Source organism: Schistocerca serialis, chromosome 11 (assembly GCF_023864345.2).
Source record: "Schistocerca serialis cubense isolate TAMUIC-IGC-003099 chromosome 11, iqSchSeri2.2, whole genome shotgun sequence".
NCBI lineage: Eukaryota > Metazoa > Arthropoda > Insecta > Orthoptera > Acrididae > Schistocerca > Schistocerca serialis.
The window spans coordinates 172,912,497-172,927,407 of NC_064648.1; the positions used below are offsets into that span (position 1 = coordinate 172,912,497).

At 40.9% G+C, this 14,911-nt stretch overlaps 1 protein-coding gene across 1 annotated transcript in view; it reads right to left on the reverse strand.

The window, feature by feature from the left end:
* Window positions 1-12,780: 12,780 nt before the first annotated feature.
* Window positions 12,781-14,911, reverse strand: part of LOC126426606 (uncharacterized) — a 166,771-nt gene continuing 164,640 nt past the window's right edge. Inside the window, exon 19 of the mRNA XM_050088498.1 lies at window positions 12,781-12,998. Within this exon, the coding sequence (XP_049944455.1) occupies window positions 12,781-12,998 (218 nt within the window). The remainder of the gene's footprint in view (window positions 12,999-14,911) is intronic.

A 14,911-nucleotide genomic window follows, 5' to 3' on the forward strand; every position in this document is an offset into this window, starting at 1 on the left:
CCAGTAGTTGAAGCGCTTGCCCTTGCAGTTCCTGCTCTCCAGCGGCACTTTGAGGAAGTACTTGCTGAAGTACAGTTTGCACTGTATCGAGCTCTGCCAGCTCTTCTCACTGCGCTTGAAGAAAGGGAAGCGGCTCGCGATGTAGGTGACGATCTCAGCCACCGTTGCCCTCCTGCCAGACAAACAAAACAAAAAAAACAAAGAAAAACAGCTAGTCTCGATCGTCCCGAGGAGACCTCGTGTCGGAACTAGCGGCAGAGGATTAGGAACCACACAGTTATCACAATCTGCTACTCTTAAAACAAAATCGACAAAGCAAGGAGAACACAAAAATCAGAACAGAACAGGCAAAAATGGCATCCCAGCCAAGGAAACTCTGCTAGCATCTAACATTAGACTTAACCTGAGAAAGAAATTTTGAGAGTCAACTTTTAGAGCACAGAACTGTATGGTAGTGGACCATGGACTGCAGGAAAGCTAGCAAAGAAGATAAAAAATGAGGGAAGTTCTCCATAGAATTGGCCAAAGCAGGAACATACGGAAGGATTGAAAGGAGAAGGGATAGGACGACAGCATCAGGTACAAGAGGGAGCTGTAGTGGGTAAGAACAACAACAACCACAACAACAACAACAACAACAACAACAATAATTATAATATTGGAACCAATATTCGAGCCACAGCTACTTGGTCGTGGAATAAGTCAGTACTTATTTTACAGAAAATGTATAAATAAAAGAATTAAAAATTAGCAAAACATGAAGAAAATTTGTGACAGAATCTAGGAATAAACAACACATTACAGAGAAAAGTTCTACAATTTCCGTGAAGAATTGCTCTACAGGAGATAAAGAGTGTGCCACTTTGCAGTTTGGGATTATCACCCAATATTCTCAGATTTGCGGAAAGCCTACTGAAAATGATATCCACTTATAAGTTTCACCTTGGCTGGTTTGTTGATTGATTGATTGATTTCTTTATTCATCCATGTAACAATTTACATTGTGTGGATTTCGTCAGCAAAATTATATACAATACAATATACCCACAATTTATACACATAAAATTAGTATTTACACATATTTTTGAGGTATCTTACATTAGTTTTATATCCTTACGTAATTTTCTTATAGTACTGTACAATTCTGGATTTTATATTATAATTATTTCCTCATGTATTACAATGCAGGCTACTTTAATTACACTACACGTTTTAATTCAGATAGTCCGTTACTGCGTAATAACTTTTATTTAATAAAAAAATTTTTAGTTTTGTTTTGAACTGTCCAACTGTGTCAATATCTTTTATATTCTGCATCAAATAGATAGTTTGCACTTGTCCATCATCCTTGAACATTTATATCATCATCACAGAATCACTGTGTATGTACAGGGACAGTACATCTAGAATCCCAAGATATCCCAACAAGAACCTACACAAGGTTTGCCAACTGACACAACATGTACCTGTGATCATCCTTTTCCGGGCTGAGAACATTCTTGACGAGTGCGCAGAATTTTTCCAAAGTATAAAACAATGCGGGGAAAAAACAGTGAAGCGCAGTAAAGAAGCCTTTCTGTTTCATTGTCCCTGACAGTGGAGGTTATTCTTACAGTGAAGATAGCAGCATTCAATTTCTGCACACAACTGCAATGTGATACTTCCAAGAAAGCCTTGCATCTACCCCCAGTCCAAAAAATGTTTAATGGACAATTTTCAGTATGTGTTTCATCAATATGGGACAGTAAATTTCACATTTACAAGAGCTCATGGCAGAAATTGTACACAATGTGTTTCATTATGGGTAGGCATTAATCTGTTCTCTGAAAGCCACATGCCACTGACCTATCAACTGCATCATTTAAATAACATCCCACATCTTGCACAATAAAACTTTTGATCAATGACAATTATTAGTGAGTCGTCTGAAATGTTTGGTAGCATATCGCTGACATACACCAAGAAAAGAAATGGGTTGAAAACTTAAACCTAAAAACTTGTACCCCCCCCCCCCCCCCAAACCATCACCTCCACTTTAATGACACCAGTCAAATTCAAACCTCTTCCCTGTTTGTCGGCACTGAAGGACTACTTTTTGCTACCTACATTCAAAATATGAAGTGAACCATTGTTGTGGTTTTTTCTCTAATCACATAATGTTTCTATTTTTGTAACTATCACATGGGCCATAGAATCACCTGCTTTTGTTAAATCAAGGGGAATGTGAAGTATATCTAGAAAATAAGACCACTCAGTTCTATAAAAATTCAGAGGAGATTTTATCTATAAAGATTTACAAATTCACAAACGTACATCAAACACTGTTTTCTGACACAGATGCATTTGTTCTCAACACACTTCGTGAGCCGAGGGATAAGCCTTCTTGTATCTCTGTCAGAAAACCCTCCCACCCACTCTTTGGGCCAATGACTGACAGAACTCGGTACCTCAGTGTTGGCAGGAACCCTTTTCCACCCGTAAGCAATTTCATAGAGATTAAAAGCTGAAAATGTAAAGGTAACAGAGTTGCTTCGCAGTGCTGGCTGTGTGGGGTGTGCACCCTCAAGTGACAAGCACATTCCCTTTGTGAACATTCCTCTTCTTTTGTTCGACATCACCCACCGTAGCTTTTTGACAGCTTCCCAGTACCACACACCACAATTTTGCCCTGGGCAAAAGTTCAACGAGGATAATCCCTTCTTGGTCCCAAAGGGCAGAGGCAATCCTTTTTTGGGCTTAAACAACAGTTTTCAATTTTCTTGTTGACGGTGGGGAGGGATCGCACCACGGCGCTGACTGTCTTTACATCTTGGGGATGTAGTGTGCCACCCACATTCCGTCACAACTCAGAATACAGTAAAGAAGTTTGTGACGGGACAAAAGTTTCCGAGTGCCATCACGGACTCTTAATCGCTTAATTTAGACGTCAGAGAGTTATTAACATATGAAGAATTGTTGTAAATGTAATACAATTCTGTAACCAAAGTCTTTGGGCATCAAACTGTTGTAGAAAAATGAACAGGCGCCTGCACTTGACAGGTCAAGCAAGTTACGGCAAAGAGTCTATGTGCGCCGGCAGCAGAAGCCGACAGCTGTCTGCGCCAGAGAAACTATTCCCATCCACTCGGCCACTATTTGGTGCAGTAAAGGCTGTAGAAGAATACACAGTTAACTGTTAAAAGCAATGGTATCGTGAAATGACTGTCAAAAGTTGGTTCCCCTACTGTTATTGTGTGTTAGAAGTTCAGTCCTACACGAGAGTCCTAGGCAACAGTTGCTCTGTGAAAGCTCTAGTCGGACACTGCGTATAACAGTCACCTACAGAAAGACAACTGATCGTGGATCTAATTGGGATCACGAATATCGTCGATCAGTTTGAATGGAGATACAGATTTAGAGTTTGATCAGATCTCGGATCACTAAGTAAGTGTGGCCTTTTCTTGTGGACGAGTTCTACAGTTTGCCTGCTTTGAGTTTACGCTGTTCTGCAAGAGAAATTTAGGGTATGCTGAGGTCAATTAATTTGAGATGCTTCTGGTTGTAAGCTCTGGAACGGTTTAGCTGTGACATTGTATTTGGAGAATGTGTCGCTGTCACCGGTACGGCACAGATATAGTTTGTTTGTCGCCACAGAGGTGAAAGATGGCAGGCTAGCATGTTGAGGAAAAGTTAAACTCAATTTTGGGAAGCTGTGTTCCATATCTGGAGAAGCTTTGTGTTCATAAGAGTGATAGTCACAGAACTAGACTACTTGTGTGATTCGTGGTTTTCCTGGTGTGCACAATATTTTGAGAGTCATCGTGGTTACATTTTGTGGTCTTTAGAGTACTGCACACTCCAAGGTAACTGAGCGTTTAAGATGATTTTGTGGTTGGTATATGATGCCCTCTCTAAGGAAATTGAGTGTTGAGTGGTTGTCTTTGTTCAGGTTTCAGTATGCACTGCTGAGATAGCGGCACGTTGTATGCGATTTATGTACCATTGAGTTGAAGTCTCAATTGGTGCTTAACAAGAGCCGGGAACCACAATCTGCCCGGGTTACATGGAGAGAACACTGCTATTGTTGGCTGTAAATTAGTGACCTTAAACAGTGATGGTAACTTTGTACTCTGGTAAAACCAACTGAAGTAAAATGACAATAATCCAATGCTTCATGGGGTGACAAGTGACATATTAGAGTGTGTTAGCGGGAATGCGAAAGCCAGTATCTGAAGAGGCTGAGCCTTGCTTATAATTTTAAATTTAGTACAAAAGTAGGTGTTTTGTTCACTCGTTCACACTGAAGTTTGAAAGTGGTATGGAAATTAATTAATTGAATTAAAAAAAAAAAAAAAAAAAAAAAAAGTCAAACTTAAATCTGTGCTACGTGTTTCAATTTGGTGGGAAGAGTAGAATCCCCACAGAAGTATATTTACACAAGTACTGTAAAAAAGGAAAAGATGTTATTTTAGGTCTCAAAGCATTCAAAAGTAACTATCTCAAAGGTTAGTCAATTTCAGTAGCGTCAAAGATAAAGAAACAAAGAAAGCAGTTTGTCGTACTTACAATTCAACTACGATTAAAGTTCAATAAGTATCAGGAAAGATTTTAATGACAATTTCATTTGAGATACACGTAGGAAATAATAACGTTCACAATTAAAAGAGTTCTTCAAGGTTTTAAAGATATAAAGATAATAAAAGGTATAATAAGAGAGAGAGATCAGATATAATTGAAGTTAACATTATCACAGAAGTAGCTACCATTATGTCACTGGTTTATAGTAAAATTGTAAGTTTGATTGTTGCAATTGGAATTCTCATTGAAAGAGATGAGTTGGCATTTAATAATAGAGAGATTTTATTAAATCAGTACTTACCGTAAGAAAGATTAGTAGTAGCTAAGGTAAATATTTAATATGTGGGTTGAGGTGTATTGCGTTTTTCATATTAATTTGATGTGCTCTGCTGTAGAGCACCTAACTGACCGGCAGCATTGTTTTGATCTGATTTGATGCATTATAAATGGTTTTTGAAAGCCTGCAACTGTGAAAACAATAAGTTTGTTTAAAAATAACTCTGCTGCTACTACTCATGATTTTCTATATTTCACTTTTCACACGACGCATTTTGGGAAATGACGTATACACACAAAAGATGCACTTGAAAATGGAGATCATTTTCTGAAACACGTCGTGCAAAAAGTAAATTAAGAAAACCGTGGCTGGTAGCAGAAGACTTATTTATTTAAAAAAAACTATAGCATTGATTTGAGATAAATAACCAACTGTGGCTGTAGTTATCTTGCGTTGTGAAGTTATTAAATGTCTTAAAGAGGTGGAAATAGTAAATGTTGTAACTATCACATCACAGTAAATGTAACATGGCGTGTATATAATTCCCATAGAGGTATTGGATTATTGATTTACTTATCAACATACTGTACGACAAAATGGCTCTGAGCACCATAGGACTTAACATCTATGGTCATCAGTCCCCTAGAACTTAGAACTACTTAAACTTAACTAACCTAAGGACATCACACAACACCCAGTCATCACGAGGCAGAGAAAATCCCTGACCCCGCCGGGAATCGAACCCGGGCGTTGGAAGTGAGAACGCTACCGCACGACCACGAGCTGCGGACGTACTGTACGACAGAATTGGAGATCGTGTTTAGGTGTCATTTTAAAGTGCCGAAGGCAGAAAATTTCTTCAATTCACATTTGCTACCAGGAATAATAGAAGTGCTGATGAGCAATAGCTTTTCACCACTCCCCACGTGTGGTAATGTTGAAGAGTACCAGCACATTGGATTTAGAGTAGTTGACATTCTGTACATGTACTAGTGACGTATGCCCGAGTTCTTCAGAAATACAACAGCAGATGCACTATTTGGGCACAGTCACTAGAATGAATATGTAATTAAAAATTCTGGATCAAAATTTAATGTTCTGTTAGTACTGGGGATGATGTGTGGCAAGTTGTAAAGGCATGGCTGTGTCATTTGGACACGTAAGCATAACATCTCGCCACACCACTGCATATATAGAAAGAAGTGGCACAGTAGAAATTCATCACCTTCCAGTTCGAAGAATCTGAGAAATTCCCATGAAGATGTGATTATGTTGACTTTGTGTTGATCTCTGATCTGTTCTAGTATCCATATCTCTCACAATTATCAAAAACTAAGTGTGGCAGTAATGATAACATGCAGAATAGGGGTGCAGACTTCTCGGTACATAGTGTTCGTCACGTCCAGAGGTAACTGACAGCCACCACAAACCGTTTCTTTGATCTCGTTCAACACTTCATCACTTATGACTGAGGTAAGCTCAGTTTCTTGTTCATCTTGAACATTCATTACGCCAAATTTTACACATTACTACAGTTCAACACATCATCCCCATGATCTGTTCTGACTTCATTACATCTGCAATGGTTAGTGTGTCTTTCCAAGAAGAAACCAGATTACACTTCCCACATTGCAGCTAGTAGGATTTGAAACACTCTCACTCATTTCAACATGGAATTACAACAACACATTAACTTGAGTGTGTTGTTAATGTGGTAACACATTTCCCTTAAATGAAGTGCTGCCAACTATCTTCAAAAACAGTTCAGGAATCAATGCTTGCAAAGACATTTCCGACTAATTATAATCGAGCTTCAGAAGTGGTATTAATTCAATATGTAAAAATAAAAAGAAAGCAAATTTTAATCTTTCTAGCACGAATTACATAAATCAAGAGGACTTTCCAACCCGCCAGGTAGCCGACAGTGCTAATGCACTGCTTCTTGGACTCGGGTAGGCGCACCAGCCGAGGATCGAATCAGTCCAGCGCATTACCGGCGAGGGCCGGTATGCCGGTCAGACTGGATGTAGTTTTTAGGTGGTTTTCCACATCCCATTAGGTGAATACTGGGCTGGTCCCCACGTTCCGCCTCGGTTACACGACACGCAGACATTTGAAAAGGTTCGCACTATTCCATAGCACTAGACGCAGACATGAGAGGGGGGGAGGGGGGGGGGGTTTGGTTACACTCATTCTGTCCCAGGGGGTTCGGTGGGGCACAGGAAGGACATCCGCTTGCCATCTGCAACTAACACTGCCAAATCTATAGTAACACAGCTGACCCCGTGTGCGCAGGACAAAGGTCCCAAGAAAGAAAGAATGAAAGAAGAATGAGTACTTTCCATAGGTGCTATTGCAGAGCAGCAAAAGATTAATAAATTGCTACGTGGAAACAACTGACAAGAAGTGGAACAGGATGATAAGATGTGTTAAGAGATGTGGGAGTAAGCTGCATGGTACAGGGGGGAGTTGTAGAGTGTAGGAATGGTAAGGGAAGGCAGAGACTGGAATACACCCAACAAGTAATCGAGGACATGGGGTGGAAGTGCTGTTCTGAAATGAAGAGGTCATTACAGGAGAGGACATTGTGGCACCTCATTAAACAGGTCAGAAGACTGCTGACTAATAAGAAACCTTGATGCTGCTGAATATGTTAGACAGAGCAGTTATGCTGACATAACAAGTGAAACAAATGATGAAATACCTCAAGCCAAACTTATGTTTGATAACCAAGACAACAACAATTTATATCTGCCATGTGTACAATATTGCACGGGTAGTGCCTAACTACGGTGGTGTGTGTTGAAGGTGGTGTAGTGTATTTTCTAAACTTTGCAGCACTGGTACCAACCTCTGTGGCGACTTCACAATGGCCATAGCAGTCAGTTCCTCGTAGCTGAACGGTGGCTTTCTGTCGGAAGTAGTGGCCGAGCTGCTATCACCAGACAGCTGCAACTCCTCTGTTCCATTTCCAGAACTGCCCACGGTGGCTCCTCCCGTGCCATTACTGGTGCTGTCGATGCAGCTGATGCCGCTGTCATTGGAGGGGGAGGTCAGAGTAGCAGCATCACCTGACAGTGTCATCGTGTCCGACACCACAATGTCGTCCTCGCAGTGGCCGCCACCCGGTGAGGTTGTGGCAGCCGTGCTGTTTCAACACGACAAAGACAATGTTCAGTCATTAAACATTCGAGCAGCTGTATTTTTTTATATTTTTATTTTATTTTATTTTACTTTTTACAGAAAGACATTGAAACAGAAGTATGAGGGGTACCTCAAACTGAAGTCGAAACAAACAAGATGGCAAAATCAACGGGAAACTTCAATCCGGGAAGGAACATTTGGGATACTCCCTAAGATCAGGGAGACACTAAAACTGACATTTTTTTCATCCACTGAGCAGTGTGATACAGTACATGATCGCTTACAGACCAAACGCAATGTGACTTCTGAAATCTTCCCGGCGTATTTCTTATAATAATTTCCGGGTATGCAGCCGGATCCCGTAGACATTCTGCCACGATATTTCGGCCCAGAGACGTCCGGCCATCATCAGGTGAGTACACAACTACAATGTTCAGTCATTAAACATTAGTTGTGTACTCACCTGATGATGGCCGGACGTCTCTGGGCCGAAATATCGTGGCAGAATGTCGACGGGATCCGGCTGCATACACGGAAATTATTAGAAGAACAAACGCAATGTATCAGTACAAGATCAGAAGACAGACAAGATGAATCACAGTTGCACCAGTACGAGTCTGGGTGCTCCAGAACACACGGCGTGGGACTGTGAGCCCCCTACAGAGATGCGGCAGGTAACTGTTTGTCACATCACATCTGAGTCAGAAGGTCGCAATTTTCAAACTGAAAGGTACAACTTTGAACATGGCTGATGACTGCAGCAACCGTATACAAAAATTTGAAAAATATGTAAAAATCTGCCAACCGGTTGCAGAGATTTTCTATATACCCTGACCAGGTTTCGTCACCTCTAAGGGTGACTTCATCAGAAAGTAAGGTAATTACCTGAAGAATATATCGTCAAAGATGTACAGTGATTTAAGAGCTGAGTTGCTCAAGTCATACATTAAATTATAAGACATAATGTTTGACTTTTTGAAGAACATAACACCGGTGTTACTAATGTTTTAATATTTGACTGTTTGAAGAACATTATGTCTTGTATTTTAATGTATGACTTGAGCAACTCAGCTCTTAAATCACTGTACAGCTTTGACGATATGTTCTTCATGTAATTACCTTACTTTCTGATGAAGTCACCCTTAGAGGTGACGAAACCTGGTCAAGGTATATAGAAAATCGATGCAACTGGTTGGCAGATTTTTACGTATTTTTCATACTGAAAGTGTTCATTTGACACAGATCAGAGTCACTGTTCTTATTCAGTCACGACCAGATGGTATCTTGCAAGATTAGTGCACTAGTCTGTCTACTTACAGGAGTTAACATTTCCCCACTGTTTTTCCATTGTTTGATACTTACAGGAGATACAATTTTATGTCATTTATACGGTGCCCGAGGTGCTATATTGTGCTCGAATTAGACTACCTGAGGAAGCAGCAAAGATTAAAAAAAATAAATTATAGTGTAATGTACACGCATTGCATACTGTTCAAAATTATATGAGAACGTCACTTCTAGATCTCATATATACCACAATAAAGATCCAGCATGAAGTTGGCGAGGTCAGAATTAGAAGACAGAAGCAAAGCTGTGCTCCATAAATTCTACACGATTAAAAACAATCTACTGCTTCGTGTAAGGTTCCTGGGGACACAAAAGAGATACTGTGTATAGAGGATAAGCAGGTGAGTAAAATAATCTGGTATGAGCATCCAAGTCACGTTCATTTCAAGACACAAAGGTGTTTTGCATAACTGATGGAGACAGTGCATTTTAATAACATAACAGAAAGGTACTCGACACCTGCAGTGTATGCCAGAAAGGGGAACGATCTACCATTCCTACGTAAGGCAACCGCATCCCTAACTATTCCTTTCTGACTCGGTGGCAATGGATCTGTTTGGGCCAGTTCCACACATCACACGTGGTCCCTGTCGGTCCACTGTGGCCAGGGGACATTGGCCGGTACGTGCTTCTCAATTCAATAAACTTTACGAACATCTGTATACTTTAGGTGTCACGTTGACGTACGAATCAGTTGCACGACGATTGGGATTCACAGTATCCAGTTTTATGGCACTATACGATAACTCACTGACTTGAAAAAAGCATACGGGGCCCGAAGACGGCAAAATGAACTGCCGAAACTGGTCGTGTTCACAATAAAATAAAATAACCTTAAGTATACAGCTGCTGGTAAAATTTATTGGATTGAAAATCACACGTTGTGTCCATTACGTCTTTGTAGCTGTTAAGCTTCCCTCCAAATTCATTTCTTCCACAACGTTGTATGACAGCAAAAGTGTGTCACAGCATTCTGTGATCATTTTCTAAGGAAAATAGGACAAATTGCGAGGTGACATCTGATAACGTATCAGAATTCTGGTCTCACTGGGGGCAAACTCTCTTCCAGCATCAGCGAATAACACCAGTACTTATTTTTAGATGTCCCACACCAGTGAGTCAATCGGAACAAATAGCGAAGGAGCTAGGGAAACTGTGTATGTCATATTACCACAAACGACACTGTAGCTGGAACCGGGGGCGATTCTAAAGTCGGTCAAGAGGGGAGTGGGGATTGGGGGAACGGAATATGTCTTAACAAAATGAGAGTTGGGGTTCTCTACCAACAAACTGGTAAAATTTGGTGTTGTTTAAAGTAGTTTTTGGTAACTGTTTTGGAGTTCAGGGTAAAAAAATGTGCATTAATAAATAATAAGACGCCTATTTTAAGTTTAATGATATTTACCGGTTTAGGTAGTAAGCTATTTGCCGCTCTTATTTGTTTGTTAAAATGTGTTTGCAATAGATTGCAACCTATATTGCTACATCCTTGCCACCGGCCCTGGTTGGGACATGTTCTGAAGGGCACGATGGATGATATGCCGCATGACTCAACAGGGGTTCCTCTCATTGTATTTTTAAAAAATAAACTTCTAAGACTGTCCATCAAATTAGTACTTAATATCCTTATTGTAAGAATGGTTATAGTCATTTATTTATGTTTTGTCATCAAGTGGCAGATGATGATGACGACGACGACGACGACGACCGGTTAGTGGGGCGCTCAACTGCGCGGTCATCAGCACCCGTACCAAGTCCCAATCTTTACACAGTCGAGTCTAGCTAATATCACGAATGATGGAAATGGTGATGAAATGATGAGGACAACACAAATACCCCATCCCAGGCAGAGAAATCAAGTGGCAGAGGTGTAATTTTAATTAATTTGGTGCTGGCCGCTTTGGCCTAGCGGTTCTAGGCACTCCAGTCCGGAACTGCGAGACCGCTACGGTCGCATGTTCGAATCCTGCCTGGGGCATGGATGTGTGTGATGTCCTCAGGTTAGTTAGATTTATGTAGTTCTAAGTTCTAGGGGACTGATGACCTCAGATGTTAAGTCGCACAGAGCTCAGAGCCATGTGAACCATTTGAATTAATGTGGTGATTGCGTGATGTTGTCTACAATTATTGAGATTTATGCTCTGAAGAGTGTGACGATGATTGGACAGCAAGGTGAGATTTCCAGAGGACTTACTATGGCTGTTGGGTGGTTACATAATGTAGCCACACAGGAAGCATTCGAGATTTACTCAGGATACAGGAAATGGTCTCATGTACAATATTTTTAAGTGCCAGCTGAGTGAATAGGATTTTTCTGATGACAGTTGAGAGTAAGTACTGTGTTAGTGATGTATTTCATGAAAACTGAGTTGCTGAGAATTTAATCTACCCTAATCATCTGTATATATTAAAAGAAGCATCCGAGGCAAACAAATGTTTCATAGTCTTATTTTTTCAGAGCTGTATTTGTCACTATTTTATCAGAACAAGGTAGTCACGAGTATCAAACTTCATTCTTACTCCAGAATGAAATTTTCACTAAGCAGCAGAGAGTGCACTGATGTGAAACTTCCTAGCAGACTTAAACAGTGTGACAGACCGACACTCAAACTCGCAATCTTTGCCGTTCGTGATCTACCGACTGAGCTCTCCAAGCACGACTCACGACCCGTCCTCACAGATTTCGTGAAAACTACAAGACGGAAAAAAGGATTTTTAATCTGCTAAGAAGCTTCAATCTTAATTATACATAAACACTAAGGAGGGTCTTTGAATTAATGTACACCAAGTCGTACCACAGATCAAATTGTTTTTACAATTCTGGATTGAGAAACATGGGAAAGAGTTTGCAAAAAAAGGCACAAGAACTGTCTGGGTTAACATTTTTGTGATAACAAATGTATGATTCCTAACAAGTTTCAGTAGAATGGAAGACTGTAGAACATGTTTTTTAAGTAGTTACTAAAGTAATACTTGTGGCACAAACATACTCTCTTGCACACCTGATCGATGGACACAGATAGTGCATATTATATATGAATCATTTGTGCTGTTTATGACTTGTTATTACACTCGAGAAAGACCAGTAGTGAATTTATTATGCGAACCTCAGTAGCAGCAGGCTCCAGCATTTTTATATATGTATGTAATGTGCTAAACAGCATTATCTTTCCAACTAATGATGAAGTTGTTGAACTGTAAGGACATGCGCTAGTTTGTTATAACTGTGTGAAATCTTTTACAGGATGAGGAAAACCGAGCACGAAATAGTTATATCAGGTATGTTGTGCCCAGCGACTACATTCACTTCAAATTGTAAAGGGTACAGCAAATGATATTTATGGCATGTCTAGATTTCTGTCACTGTAAATTTAAGTGATAACATTAAAACAACTTTGATATGTAATAGCCCACACTGGACTATTCGTGTCAGAAGAATTTTAATGAATCTAAGATCAATAAAAATGTGAGGTGACAACTGGGGTCACATCAGAAGGAACCGAGCTGCTGTCGTACCTGGTGTGCTGCGGGTGGGCGGAGAGCAGCGGGGTGCCACCAACCACTGTGCCGCCTTTACCTTCAGTCTCTACTGCTGTCGGGCCTCTGCAAAATGGCCACTTCTCGTGACAGTAATGGAATTTGTCATTCTCCAAAATGTCCTCATACTGTGGGTCTGCAACAGGCAAACACATTAACTGTTAGATGGGCAGGTAGTCCAACCTCACACAATCACATTCACCTTCACTGAACATAAATTCTTGGAGGCTGATGAAATCTTCTCGGGTTATCAGCCAAATCGTGGCATTGTGTAATTGCAACATTTCCACAAGTTATCTGCCTGTCGTCTTACAGCAAAGTATCGGGGTTACGTCCAGTTCATTCTTTTATAACCTCTGAACCACAGACTCCGCTGTCGAGGGCCCGGCAGGTGGTCCAATTGCGTGCCTCTGGAAGTGATTTCACTGCCGACGATGGTGAGACTGCCGGTGGGCAGAAGGGATCTGGGTGGCAGTCAGGAGCTGCCCACCTATTCTGTTCTGCCTACTGACTTCACCACTTTCTCATCAGTGCAGTCCAGAAGTATTTTTGCTAAAGCCACATCCGACGCAGACCTCAGGTGAAGACCGGCATTGCAGTTGACAAGACTGTACTGTACTGCCTCTTAGTCACACTTCTGAACCCGTAGTAGGTATGACCCAGCACCTCTGTCTGTTCTAAAACAAACATGTGGCTTCCATTGACGCTGTGCTCTGCCACTACAAACTTGAACAGACAAAGTTGCTGTGCTGCATCAACATTGTTTTGGGATTTGATCATCAAAGAGGCAGTAGAAACACGAGCACATGACGGTCTCGTCAACTGAGACGAGTGTTACCAACTGAACTCCACATGGAGTATAGCATCAGCCAAAATAAGTCACAGACATTCTGATGTGAAAGCAGCAGAAGGAATAGGCAGGCACCACAAGTATTTGACCCCACATATCTCCTCCTCCATTAGACACCCCCTCCCCTCCCCCTTCCACACACCCCCCCCCCCCCCCAGCCCAACTTCTCTTCTGGATTCTGGAGGCAAGTTACTAGCCCACCCAATGGATCTACGGTCTAGGAGCTATAAAGGAACAAACTGGACAGAAACCCAACACCCTGCCTGAAGATGATGATCAGAAAACTCATCAAAAGTTTGTGACAGTGCAATACCAGGACTCGGTTGGTGATCGAGACGATTTCATCATCGAAATTCGATGAGAAAGCCAGCCTTCGTATCTGAACTGTTAGGCCACACTATGTTCCTCTTAGTTTCTTCTTAAGTCTGGTCTACACTGGGCTGAATGGAAGTGAACAAACGTAAATCATCAGATTCTAGCTAAATGTTTAGTTCCGTCTTAAGCACATATAAAGAAACTTTCCAGCTCTCTCTCAATGACGCCATATTTTAATCGTCTTTGTGTAGTATATGAGAATAATAGTAAATAACTGCATGGTCACAGTGGTATGAAGTTGACCACTCATAAAACCAGATCCCAATTATAACTAATTAGTCTATGTGAAAAACTACTTGTATAATTTTAACGATGTGATATACACAGAAATTTTATGGATATGGAAATGATTTGTGTTAACCCTTTTTAGTCACGAAATGAATTGTTAGTTGAGGTTATCCATTTACAATGCAAGTTTGATCTAAATGTAACATGTATGTGTATCCTTCACCATGCATTTCAATATGCCATGTTTGGAAGGACTATAACAATGTGGTAATTTATCACATTTTTAAGTTGATACAAATCAGGTGGTATGCAGGCTTGCATAAACAGTAATTAAATTCTGTACGGCGGTTTAAGTGCAAAACTCTTGGGTAGGACCTATAACAAAGATATATCCATGCCCTGAATTCTGTTGCATTGTCATACGAATGAGCAAAGTCTGATGTGATTTCCTGGCAAATGGATCTACCGGGGTTGGGGGGATGGGGGAGGGAGGGATGTCCCTAGCCGTGCGGCTGACTTTTTGAAATTGTCTATACTGCAATGCAGGTTAACATCCCAGCTATCACACCTTGCAACCATTCACCCTGGTAGGTCCT